The sequence below is a fragment of the Sciurus vulgaris genome, assembly GCF_902686455.1.
Source record: "Sciurus vulgaris genome assembly, chromosome: 5".
Classification (NCBI taxonomy): domain Eukaryota; kingdom Metazoa; phylum Chordata; class Mammalia; order Rodentia; family Sciuridae; genus Sciurus; species Sciurus vulgaris.
The window spans coordinates 43,218,443-43,232,849 of record NC_136465.1 but is presented as its reverse complement, the minus strand read 5'-3'; the positions used below and the strand labels follow the sequence as shown (position 1 = coordinate 43,232,849).

At 37.3% G+C, this 14,407-nt stretch overlaps 1 protein-coding gene across 1 annotated transcript in view; it reads right to left on the bottom strand.

Moving 5' to 3' along the window:
* The window catches only part of MTMR7 (myotubularin related protein 7), a 92,114-nt gene extending 83,326 nt beyond the window's left edge, over positions 1 to 8,788 (bottom strand). Inside the window, exon 1 of the mRNA XM_079143132.1 lies at positions 8,661 to 8,788. Within this exon, the coding sequence (XP_078999258.1) occupies positions 8,661 to 8,684 (24 nt within the window). The 5' untranslated portion in view covers positions 8,685 to 8,788. The remainder of the gene's footprint in view (positions 1 to 8,660) is intronic.
* Positions 8,789 to 14,407: the final 5,619 nt, after the last annotated feature.

Below are 14,407 nucleotides of genomic sequence, written 5' to 3'. Positions count from 1 at the left end.
TGTGTGTTCTGCACACCCAAGCCTCTCTGAAAACAATTAGGCCTCAACCAAACACTTGCCAGACCTATCAGAAGTGAAGATTTTAAGAAGTTTGGATGATTTCTGAGGAATGATTAATCACAACTTCAGTGATTATCTGGTTTAGACTTGGAAAACTAAAGAAGACATAACTTCTGCAGCCATATTTTTAAGTAACTGGTTCACTACAACAAACTCATCAGCCCTGTCTTTGAAGTGAGAGAGCAGATTTGATTACACAAACTATCTCTTCAACAGTTGTTTAAAACTGGACAATAAAAGAGTCTAACCATTGGAAAATAATCTGTTTTTAGACAAATCTAAATCAAAACACCATGCTGAGTTTTCTTGGTTCTTTTGATAAAAGCAAATTGTAATATCAAGAAAAAGAGAGAGGATAACACAGAGGCAGCCCATTAACCTAGAGGTAAGGATTGAAGCAGGTTGCAGAAGGCTGGGAACCAGGACTGAGAGCCACAGTGAACCAAAAGACTTTCTCTCTCCCATTTTCAGAATCAAAACACAAAATAGTGTAGTTGTTAAGAACACAAATTATAGGGTCACACTGGTTAATCTGAATCTTCCTTTTGCTTTTTAACTGATTAATTTATTTAATTTCAGTTTCCTCAACTATAAAACAGGGCTAACAATAGTTCTCATCTCAGAGGATAATTGTGAGGACTAAGTGTATTATACATGTAAAGCCACAGAACAGTGCCTAGTGCAATAGCTATAGTGCTCTTTCAGGATTTTCTTTCATCACAACCATTACTGAATTGGTACTATTACAAATGACCACCAAAAATATAAGCTTAATCATACCAGTAAGGAAAGAAATATAAATTAAGAAGAAATCATACTTCACATATTGTTCTCAAGAATGATTTTTTAAAAAGTGTTCCTCTGCAATTCTAGTAGTAGACACAATTCTAGAGGAAACTATAGCAAAAGGCATCAAAAAATATTTAAAATACAGATAGAAATAGAAATAGAAACAAAAAACATACCTTAGAAAATTAATCTGAAGCAATAAAGAGATCTGCACAATTTAAATGCACTGATGTTTACCAGTTATTATAGTGAAAAATGGAGACAAATTAAATATTAAATACTAGAGGACAAACTATAAAGAACAATGAAGTAACTGAGATTTTAACCTACTTAGAACCTAATAAGTACTTCCCAGTTTCATTGGTGCTGACAGAAGACACAAGTCTCTGGGACAGAAACAAAGGATGTTATTACTCACTGTATATAAGGGAGTATGACCTATGAGACTATATGGAATAGCTGATACCGATACTACATACAGAGTGGATCTGTGTCATAGATGCGGAAATTTTAAGCTCAGGATTTAAGAGATGCCAATCATGTAAGTAGGCCGATAACAAATCTGTCTGACCTTTGCCCATCAGGGAAACATTTTTATTATCCTGAAGAGGAATCAAATCTGCCCTCTGCTACTAAGAAGGGAATATTTCTCTCTTCCAAAACTGTTCACTAAGATATTATAATGAATAGTTTTGTTCAGGACAGAAGTATAAAAATATGCATGACATATGAAGAACTGTTTCCCAAAACTAAATCAGTGCATCTACAGAATGTGAGTTCACATAGTTATGAAAAACATACAGAAGAATGTGTACTCAAATGAGAAAAATATTTATGGTATACTATGACATAAAAACAGATTCTCATTCACTAAAGTTATACACAAAATATACATACATATATATGCCTGCACACACTCAGGTGGCATGAAAGGGAAAATGGACTCAATTTTGTTTTAAATTACATTTCCATTGGTATGTGACAAAGGGGGTAAACATATATACATGTTAGTAGTTTTTCTGGGTGTTGAGATGATGCATGATTTTTGTTTTCCTTCTGCTTTTTTAACTAATTTTTCTGTAATGTAACACTTTTATAATCAGAAAAAGAGGATTCTTAAAAAAAAAAAAAATACGTAGCCGTAACACGCAAAAAAGAAAAAATGAGTAAGTTAGACTTTATAAGTTCTAGAGATTAAACCAAAGACCTCACACATGCTAGGCAAGCACTCTGCCACTGAGTTACATCCCCAGCCCCCAAGTAAACTAGACTTCATCAAAATTAAAAACTTTTGTGCATCAAAGGACATCATCAAAACCGTGAGAGGAAAACCTACAGAACAGGAGAAAACATTTGCAAATCATATATTTGATTAAGGATTTGTATTCATAATACATAAGGACTCCTGCAAATCAATAATTTAAAAGATAAATAACTCAATTGAAAATGCACACAGGATTTAAATAGGCCTTTCTTCAAAGAAGATATACAAATGGTCAATAAGCACGTGAAAGACGCTCATCATCATCACTCAATGGGGAAATGCAAATCAAAACCAGACTGGATATCACTTCTTACACAGGAGAATGGCTAAAATAAAAGAAACAGACAATAGCAAGTGTTGGTCAGGGTATGGAAAAACTTTAAACCTTATACATTGTTGGTGGGGTTTTTAAATGGTGCAACTACTTTGGAAAACAATCTGGCAGTTCCTTAAAATGTTAAACATAAAGTTTCTCTGTATTTCAGTATCTCTAGTCTTGGGGAAATAAACTTCTACCCAAAGGAATAAGAACCACACAAAAACCTATATGCCAAAGTTCACAGTGGCATTATTCAATAATAACCCAAAATGGTAACACAAATATTGATAAACATGGCAGATGCATAGAATGAATAAAAAGGAATGCAGTACTTTACAGGCTACAAGTTGGACGAACCTGGAAAGCACTATGCTAAGTAAAAAGGAAAGCCACAAAAAGCCACACAGTATATGATTCAGTTTATATGAAATTTCCAGAAAATATGGTAGAGATAGAAAGTGCATTAGTGACTGCCTAGGGGTGAGGAAGAGAAACGTGGGGAATGAGTGCTGGTGTATATGGGTATATGGGGTTTCTTTTGGGGGAAAAGGAAATGTGGCATTAGATAATGATGACGGTTGTATAATTCTGAACATTTAAAAATGCACAAAATTACATATTTTAATAATTCTGAATTTAAAAATGCACAAAAGTACATATTTTAAGAAGCTGAATTTTATGGTATCTGAACTATATCTCAATAAGGCTGTTATTAAAATATATGTCTTTATACATACTATTCACATAAACACTAAATCACCAATCAATATAATGGAAAAAATACAGATAATTCAGAAAAGTAACAAAATAGTCAATAAGCATATTTGAAAAAGCTTCAGCCTCACTAGGAATAACAAAATACAATGGAAGAATGAAGTGCTTTAAACTAACAAATGGTTTTCAATAATAGAACAAGAGTACAATAAAAAATACTATAAACCCTGTTTCTGAAAATAGCAAATGATGTAATGTTTTGGAAAATCATTTGGCAACCTATATTGGTAACAAAAATCCTTCATCTTCATTGAATAATCTTAAGGGAATAATCACATATACAGACAATATTAATAAATGTTCATAAATACTTAACATTATTAGAATAGCCAAAATGGGGAAATGGTTAATATGACAATATTTCCATAAAAATTTTAAACACACAGAATCTTCTGAAAGTACGTTTTGAAGACCATAATATGATGGTAAGTTAAAAAAAGCCATCTGCAAAACTGACCCACATGATCCTAAATTTCTAAAAATAAATTTGATGCATGCAAATAAAAACATGCTAGAAGAAAATGTATTCAAATATTAATAGCAGTTAATTTCTGTATGCATTCTATATTAATTCTACAACTTAAAAATCATTTGCTAAATGAGGATAAAAGAAGAAATACCGCTTGGTGCCAATGGTATAATGATGTTGGATGAAACAGAGAAAGAAAATCTATGACTTGATGTCTTTCCCTCACCTAGAGAACCTGCAAATGAGATCACTATTTTTAAATGGAGGACGCAGATAAATGGGTGAATTTGACATTAATTCTAAGCAAGATTCTAAAATGAGTACTTTAATGTAACTTTGTATAAACCTAAAAAAGGAAACCATCAGTCAGCAGGAACATCATGAATTCACTCAGTCATCATTTCAGACTACTTTACTTCCTTTCTTTCTCTGACAAGCTATTTGGAGGGGTATTAGAGGACAAAATTATAAACTGTTAAATGAAACAAAACTGAGAGAAAAAGTCAATCTGCTATCAGGGCCAAGATCATGAGAGACGGAGATAAGTAGCTTAAGTCACTAAAAATTCTCTTTCTTGGGTGATATAACAGATAGGGTAATAGGAGGCAAGCTCATTAAATAGTGGAAGGTACCAAAATGAGAGAAATAGCAGATGCATATCAGAATCCAAAACAGAGTTTAAACCCAATGAAACAATATTCAATATAGATAAGGTAAGATACTGTATTATAATCTAAGGTTAAGGTTAACTACTAAAGGATACTAGATTTCTTTGGGGGAAATGAAAATATTTTGGAAATGAATAGTTGTGATGGTTTCACAACATTGTAAATGTCTACAACCACTGGATTTTACACTTGAATGTGATACAATGGTGAAATTTTATGTTATCTCACTACAATATATTTTGTGACCACACATAAATTTGTAATATTGCAATGGGAATACACCTGTATTTTATAAGCTACATTGACATCCACAATTCATCACATTAATATCATTAGAGAATTTACAATACTGGCAAATCATGGGGACGATGCATGCTAATACAAATTCTTTAAAATGTACCAAAATCAAGAATTATTCATTCCTTCAATTATTAATCTGTGTGTCGCACGCTTATTTGGTACCTAATACCAAATTAGGCACTGTGTTAAGAACTATAGATACAGGAGTGAATATAATACAATCCTACCCTCAGAGGGCATCCAGTTAAGAAGGGGACTTGACATTAAACAACTATCACTCAAACAAATACAAAAATGTAATGTGGAGCATAAGGGGAAAATACAAGCTTTATGATAAAATATGACAAGCAGGTCTGATGAAGATAGAGAGCTGAGTGATAGCCTCCCTGAGGAAATTACATATAATTTGAAACTAGAAGATGAGATATGAAGACAGAGGTTTAGTATTCTCCCAAAAGAAACAACAGGGCACAAGTTTGTTGAGCATCTGCATCTTTGAGAAGCCCACAAAGACCACTTGTGATCAGAGGACAGACATAAGTAAAAAGAAGATGGTCACAAAATGAGGCTGGAGAAGTAGGATGGGTTAGTCCACACAGGGTCCTACGGGTCTCTTGAAGAGTCTCACTTTGTGTTTTGGGTACAAAGAAAAGCCACCTAAGAATTTTAGCAGAGAAGCAATATGATCAATCTGTGTCATAAAAGCATCATCCAGACCCCTCTGTGGAAAAGGGATTAGAGAAGAGCAAAAGAGTAAATTAGGAACCTGGAGGCTTTTAGAGTAACAGACTTGGGTGTGAGGATAGAGAGGAAGAGGAGACATTTTCAGGGTCTGTTTTTGAGATTATCACAAATTCCATTTTGTAACTCAAATTTATACACGTGAGGAAATGCTTTCCAAAGACAGTTTACTTATCCAGGATCCCAGACAGATTAGCATCCTCCAGGATCACACTAAATTCCACAAACATTTCCAGCTCCCTCTAGGAGCTCTGAAGTTTTTTCATATAACTAGAAAGTATCTGAAATCAAATTATTCCTAAGCTTCTAGCAGAATAATTTCTTACTGGCAAGTTTTCAGAGTGATAAAGGAAGCCAGATGGTGAAGTAGAAACCTAGAAGTTCACTGTGGTAAGTACAGGTAGCACCTGGCATCCTCACTTACACCCAACAACAAAGAAGCTTGTCCTTAGAAAATGATTTTCCCTATAGAGGAACCATTCTGGAAGATGAGTGCTCTGCTTAGCACAGGGTATTCAAGGCTTCAGTTAAACACATAACACTCACACAAAGAAATATGTGCAAAGAATTCCAAATTATTCATGTGTATGTGTCTCCTTAAACTGCACTCCAGAGACTAAAGCAAAACAAAAAGGCTGTCATGCCTACCATATAGTTTGAAGACTAAATGAATGCTTTGAATTGTAATAGGAAAGCAACTAACATTATACATGCATACATTTTTTTCCTCTTAAATAAAATCCTACAATCTCCAGGGTAAACTGCTCCAAATCCACAATGGGTGAGATAAACCCAGGTGGGGAAAAAATGCCTTCCAGAAAAAGCAGATTACTTAGCCAGGATCTCAGACACATTAACATCAACCCAGTATGAACCCAAGACAGGAAACCATGAAATCAAAGGAAATCTGTCTATTCAGTTCCCTCAGGGTATAAATGAGAGCAAACAACAAAGATGCATATGATCACTGGCAACTATACATTTTATAACTCTGAAAATAGTCTTGTTCTCTTTTTCATTTAGATGGTGAAAATTAATTTTGGACTAAAAAATGTAAATCAAAAGGAGACTGTTGTTTAACACATGGAATCTTTAAGTTTTTATCAGTGTTACTGTTTCCAGCTTTTTTGACCTTTGAGCTTTCAACTTCTTTGCAATTATTTACTACTATATATGTATTATATATATTATACATATAATATATATATACAAAATAATAGTTGTGTATGTACACATATATACACAACTACACGACTGCTCTCTCAAATGCTCCTGGTCCTCCTTGATGCCTCCCATGTTCACTCTCAGTTCTTCTAAGCAAGATTTCCTCACCCTTGATGGTAGAGTTGATCCTTTATCTATTCTACTCTCTCCACCTACTGTATCTTATACATATTTCCATCATGCAATGGCATAATTACAACTGGCTTCCTTCCTGTCTGTGAGTTCCTACACATTTGGTGCTCCTGGCCTTTAACATCAAGACTGATACATGAAAGATTTTCAAATGCTTTTGGAATGAAATGAGTGAACAGATGAATATCATCCACCCACCTATGTAATTTTATATTTATTCCCCTGCAATACCCCAAATGTTAACCATTCCCCAATTCAGAGACACTTCAGACAATTCTACATTCCCACCACCAATTTCTATCCATTTCTGGATAGAAGGGGATTTCTAACTTGAAGTACTATACCGCTTAGAGGGTATTTATGAAATCAATTATAAGAAAAATCAAGCTTACACATAAGATTTGATAAAGGATGAATCTGAATATCAGAAAAGGCTTTTATTCCCCCACATTCATATTCTATAAGAAAATGATATCCAATGCCATGTCACCCATCTATTCCTGCTTCTGACATTCATATCAGATATAATTTTTATAAAGGGCCCTCTTCATCATTAAAGAAGAAAGCATGTCCTTGGCAAGGGCAGAGGGAGTCCATGAGTTAAATTTGCCATTTTGGAATAAATTATTTAGTACCACTTAAACCCTGAAAGCTTTGAACCACCTACCTTGTGGTTTAAGGCACAGTCTTCTAAGTTTATAATTTCCTGACTGTGAAGCAACAATTTAATTCCAGAGTGCAAAATCAATACAATGTAAATATACTATTGGAACTAGCATTCTCTAGCAAAGTAAAAGATTTATTCTTCCTCTGGCATGAGACACAATTTTAAAGGGGCATTTAGAAATAGATACAAGGGAACCATTCTAAAATTTAGGAACAAACTTTTTTTTTGCTGGATATAAAGCAAAGTAATTGTTTCCTTCTTCCCCTGAAATGAGTGGTATCCCTGAAGCCACCTGAGCTCTTTGTCCACTAAGACAAAGAGCTTTGACCTAACTCTGTTATGGACCTAGATTTTGAAAAGGAGACCATCGGAGATACAAAGGAGCTGAGGTGGGAGTAACAAGAAACAGCCAACAGGATTTTTAAATGTATTCTCTCACTAGTTTAGGGTTTTCACCAGGCAGGAATGACAATCATTTTCATTCTAAATTATATTACCAGTACAACTATGGGTAGGACAGTTTGGTACTGGGCCAAGGTTTCCAGGAAATGTTATTTAACTGTATAATCGGGGACCAGTCACTTGTGAGGAGTAGCAAATGGTGGCGTTGTTTAAAATACACCAGTGGAAGGATCTATAAACTGCATCTTTCTCCCCAAATAACTAAATAGACTGGAAAAGGCAGGAATACACCCTCATTCAACCTAGGGCAAACACTGATCATCATCAGCTCTATGAAAGGTCCCTTGAGGCTGCTAGCCTGAGAATGGAGAAAGGGAAGGGCAAGTCGGGTGAGTCGAAAGCTTAAGATTCAACATGCTTCCAAGTGCATTCAGTCCACCGGCATATGCCTCCTTTTCCTTGTACCTGTCACTGTAAGGTCTGTCTCTCTTTCAACTGCTCAAAACTGTCAACAGTTTTAAAAATATATAAGAAATTTAAAAAGCCTAGGGCCAGAAGAGAAGGAAACGGTTATTAGCAGTCTGCGACCTGACAATTGGGGTTCCCTCCTGCCCAACCCTCTGTCCACCGATCACTCCCAAGGACAAGAGGTTAGCTAAAGCTAGGCCTGTGGAGTAGCCAGAGAAAGGCCGGCCTCCTAGGACCGGAGAGATGCTCAAGCGCCGCCTGCTCCTCCCTCGTTCCGCTCGCGGTCCAAGCTCTGCCAGCTCCAGGCAGGGAAGTGGAGCCTCCCATGCGCTCAGCATCCCTCCTCCTCCTCTCCCTCCTCCGCCCGCGCGGGTGCCACCAACCTTGGGCGTGCGGATGTGCTCCATGGCGGGTCCACGTCTGCAGGGTCCCCCGGCGGGCGCGGCCTCACGCACCTGCGCGTCTGCGGCGCGGCGGGAGGGGCGCGGGGAGGGGGCTTCGCACGCGGGAGCCGGCGGCAGCGAGGCTTAGCTCCGCCTCCAGGTGCGCGGCGCCCGCGCCAGGCCGGGCGAGCTGGACCCGGGGCGCCTGCGCGGCCCTGAGCGCGCGGCTCTGCGCCTTCTCCCACCTGCCTGGCCCGCGCCGCTTCACCTCGTCTGTGTCTGGAGTCCCTGGAGTAAGAGCTGCTGGCTTTCTTTTCAGAGAGCCACCCGAAAACCGGGGTGGTGGCATGCCTCTGATCCCAGCTACTCAGGAGGCCGAGGTGCGAGGGTCGCTGGAGCCTAGTATTTGGAGGCCAGCCTGGGGAGCAGAGCAAGACCTTGTCTCAAAAAATAAATAAATAAAATAAAAATGAATAAATAAATAAATATTTTTTTTTTTTAAAAAGTGTAAAAGAGGAGTAGCCGGCCCTAACACTGTGGGTCTACTGTTCCCCAAGACACAATGAAGGCCTTGTGTTGGGTGTGGCCTCTTAGAAGAGAGACAGGATATATGCGCCACTTCGCATCCTCTTTGGCTTCCTTCCAGAACGTCCTGCGATAGATGGTATTTCAGAATGGGGCAGGAAAAAAAGGACTGCCATATGCACTGCGGTTGAAGTATGGCCTGGTGGGCTCTATCTCTATTTTGGCACAGACTCAGCCGGCATAGCATTTGGGACGAGTGGAAATAATAGCAACAGTGTTCGCACCCTAGTAAGTGTGCTATTAAATCAGGCATCTCACACCAACCTGCGACTTCACTGTTGGAAACCATGCAAGAGACATTTTTCCCTTGGCACTGTACTGGGTGTGTATTTTCTCTCTTTTTCCTCTCAAACTGAACTGGAAGCTACAGATAAAAAGTATCCATTATGAGGTATCATTAAGCCATTGGGAAAACCAAAGAGAGTAAGTGCCCTCCATCTTCTTTTCTAAGGCCTTAACACTCCAACATAACCAAAAATTCATAGAATTGTACATAGTTCTTAGAATGATATCCGATTTTTTTCTAGCTCTTAATCTACTTTGTGACACATTGTTTGATAGTAGAGATTTTTTTTAACCACCCTTTTCAATACCCGATACACACATTGCAGTCTTCCAAATAATTATTTATTTGATACAGTGTTGTTTATTTTAAAATTTCCCTATCCCCTTCATTCACCTTGTTTCATGTACAGCTCTAGTACTATAAACCACAGTTTGCAGATGACAAGGTTAACCTTTTACCAGTATTTATTATGTATTTATGTTCTTTTACTAAAGAATACTAGGAATAGACTCAAGAGCACTCTTGTTCCAACATTGGCTTCTGTTGCCCCATTTATTACATGAGAAAGTCACATGTCCAGATAATCTTAAACATAGCTTCCATCTCTAAATTCCATCTTATATTATATAAAATAAAAATCATATCTGCTTTGGAGGAAATCATTCTGACTGGGATAATGATCTTGAAATTGTGTGCTTTCAAGGCTCTTCTGTCTCTCCACTGATAGGCTAATCAAGAGTTTACTCAATAAGTAATTTTTGCATACAAGTGTTATTAGCATAAGTTTAAAATAAAGCGTTAATTGGCAGTGAAGAGATGTAAATATGAACAATTTAAGTAGCCTAGCACTAAGAAAAAAATTCACTGGTTAAAAATACATTTTATGTTAATCAAAGTTAGAAAGTCAGCATGGGTTAAAGTGAAACAAGAATTATAATCAGATGATTAGGATAAATTAATATAGACTGACATGGAAATAAGATGAAAATAGGGAAAGAATTTTCTATAAACAAACATTTTGGTGTGATCTAACTGTTCTCCGGGGAATCCTTCTCACCTTGTCCCCAACCTCCATCATTATGGAGGTATCTAGGTAACAAACTATTAGATCCTCAAAGCCACACTGAACTCCCTGGTAAACTGTCATGTATCCCCCAAGCTTCCCTATTTTCCCCAACCACCACCTAGCAGGCAGAAGAGATGGGGAAAAGCCCCAAGAGTCAGGGGACAGTAATGTGAGGGAGACGGAGTATATTATTGAAATGGTTAACTATATTCACCCTAAGTAGGGGGGAAAGCAAAATAACCATTCATTTACTCAAGAAATATTGCCTTTATTTAACTATTGGTCATATTCAGGGTACCATGACAGATGCTGATAGGTCAAAGGGAGACTCAGATGAGAAGGATACTAAATTCTGTAAATGTGATATGACTCACACCAAGAAATTAAAAGGTAGCCCAACTGAGATGATAACAAAGCTTGTGGAAATTCCAACAGAAGCCTCAAGAAGAATGATCTATTTGTTATATTTTACCTATTACTTAGGGAAAAAAAAATCAATGGATAAACTTGGGATCAGCTGCTTAGTTCTTAATGCTTCATATCTGGTGTTCCTGGAATGAACCATAGGCCATTTGAATGGATATTGCATCAGAGTTGTCACCCAGCAGAAATCTCTCCATTTGTCCTTCAACTAAGAAGAGAGAAGGAAAGAGACAAAGGCGGAAAAGATTTATTCTTTCACCTTCACAGGATCCACACAGATGGATCCACACCCAGATTTGCAGATGGATCCACACCCAGATTCGTATTAAATCAGCAAATGCCAAATGGGTTGGAAAATGACTGTGTTTCTCTAGTATTTGTGAATCCCAGATGGAAAATAAGAGTATTTCAACAAAATAAGAGTATTTCATCTGTCTAGTAAAGTATTAAAGACTGAATTGCATGCAAGTCTATGGAACTATTACCCTTGCCAAGGTTATCCTCACTTTATCATCAGTGTCTCGGGTTCTCAGTCATGTGATACATAAATCAATATATAATTTTCCTGTCCTTTCTGAGTATCCCAAGACTACACTTCTCAACCCCCCGACTGTTAGGTGGGGCCATGTGACTAGTTCTAGCTAGCGAACTGTGAGAAGTGCCTTGTGCCTTTTCCTGGGTAAATCCCTCCAAAGCCCCTATGAAGTCCTTCTGCTCTCTCCTCCCTAGTCTTGATGATCTAGAAGTTACACATTGAGATTTAAGAGAAACTAAAGATAGTGAATTTACTCTCAATGTATGACTGTGGCCCAAATTACTGGGCATTAGATTAAAACAAGACAAGAGGAAAATAGACTGTATACTGGGGTCACCATTGGAAGAGCCACAAATGAAAAGAACACCTTGTTGTTGTTGTTGTTGCATGAATCACTGAGATTTCAAGATTGCTTCAGTATTCTAGTATAGCCTAACCTCTACCAACTTCATACAGAAGAGGAATTTGAGAGTCAAAATAATAGTACTGTACCTCCTTTTCATGTTTCTTATTTTTTAAAGGAGTTGATAAAATCTTTGAATAACTCTAAGGATACTTGCCAGATGCAAGACCTAAACTGCATCATTATGCTTTACCAAACATCTTCTAGAGAATATCTTAAGAAAAATTTGCTACATAGATATTTCAACTGCAAATAATATTGTTAGAGGAATTTTTAAATTAAAAAACAAAAAACAACCCTGGGAACTTTTCCAAAATCTTGTGATCTTTAGTGGCCTGAAGAGATTTGGAAACTTATCAAACACTTCCAAGACTTTTTCTGAAATACTTACATTTCTCCCAAGGAAACTCAAACTTCTGACCTGGCAGAGACGCCAAAAAGTGTTTCCTTGGAGGGCGGTATTGCTAATGGTTACACATTGAATAAAATCTTACTGAGCAGTATTAAACCCTAGTGGTCTCCGCTACGTATGGAGGAAGGTACCTGTCTCCAGACAAGCCCAGTCTCAGCTAGAAGTGTATTAGATGCTGGTGTTTCAGTATCAGAGACACATTTGGGATTCTGTCTGATTAAAAAAATGGCATCTTCACCTTCAGGATTCTTATGGACCCAAAGATGCAAAATATCCATGTCTTCTTTGGTTTGCCTTGTGCCAAAGATGTTGAGAAAAATCACTCAGTGGATTGTAGACAGCTCTGCCCTTTTTCCAGAAACCAAAAAGGAAACTCTTGGGCAGCCAAAAAGAGCATTTACTCTGTGAACAGGCAGGATTTTTAAATAGACTCCATTATTTTGTTCTCCCTCCAGGAAGACTCCAGTGTTCAAGCCCAAGCCTATGTCCTCAGGCCAGTTATTATTACTTGTTCTCTTTCCACTCCTATCCCTTCAACTGTCACTTTGATTCAGATAATTCCCTTATTGATGTTTGCAGGCCTGAATTCTCTCCCTACATCACATGTTATAGTTTCATCTACCTGCTAAGTACCTCCATTTGGATGTCCAAGAATAATCCACTTGTTAATGAACCACGTATAGTAACAAAAATGGGTTGTGGAGGCAGACAGACTATATTCAAGTCAACTCTGACTGGCACTTGTGATCTTGACCAGGTTATTTAACTACTCTCAGTTTCAGCCTTCTCACGTATAAAATGGAGATAAAGATAATGCTGTGGCCTGGATGTTTGTGTTCCCCCAAAATGCACATACTGAATCCAAATCCCCAGGATTAGGAGGTGGAACTTTTGGGAGGAGGAACCTTTAGAATGAATAGAATTAGTGCCCCTACAAGACCCCTTACTCCTTCCAACATGGAAGTTAGAGCAAAAAGACAGCCATCTATAAACCATGAAGCATGCCTTCACCAGACATTGAATTATCCCACACCTTGATTTTGACCTTCCCAGCCTCCAGAACTGTGAGAAATCAATTTCTGATGTTTTATAAGCCACTTTGTTTATACTGTTTGGTTATTAAAGTCCAAACAGACTAAGACAGATGATACTATAATGCTTTGTCTCTCCAGCTGAACCATAGATGTATGTGTTCATTACGATATTCTCTATTTTTATATATGACTAAGATAGTTCAAATTTTAAAAAAATAGAATAGCAAAAACAGGGGATGATCATACTTATTCTCAGGTGAATGTGAGATCAAGCATGTAATATTTTTTGACACATACTTATTGAGTGCTCATATCATACCAAGCACTGGAAATAAAAGTGTAGACAAGAACAATCCCAACTGCTTTCAAGGTACTTCAGTCTCATCCTATCAGCTCTCATTATGCCACCTAATACCAAATCCTCCTCTTGACTTCCTTATTTCCTTTGTTGATTTTAGTCGCTCAAGCTCAAGGGCTTTGAGCTGGTTTTGTTCTGCCCTTTACTGGCTCCCATATTGGGGCAGATGTAGATCCCTCCTTCACAACATTTATTCATCCCATCCTTTTCCTTCTTTGTTGTCATTACTCCAATTCAGATTTGCATTGCTTCCTCCTGGCTGGGATATTAGTTTCTGCTGCCACATTAATCTTCATAAAAAGGAACTCTAATCATATTTCTCTCCAGCTTAAAAGCCTTCAAGTGGTTTATAGTTGCCTTCTAAATTGTTTCCTTATTCTGTCATTTAAGGCCCAGCTACATCCTACTGCTGTCTTTTACAAACTCAGCCAAGTAAGTTCCTGGCATTTAGTAGGTGCTCAATAAATATATTTTTAATTTATCCATTAGTCATCCAGTCACTTTTTATACCCTACATTTGTTTATCTCTACATCTTTGCTTATCCTATTCTCCTCTATCAAATCTTTTGATGTTTGTTTCAAAATTCACTTCAACATTCCCATCAGATGTAATTTTTCCAAAATAACTCATATCTATTCATTCTA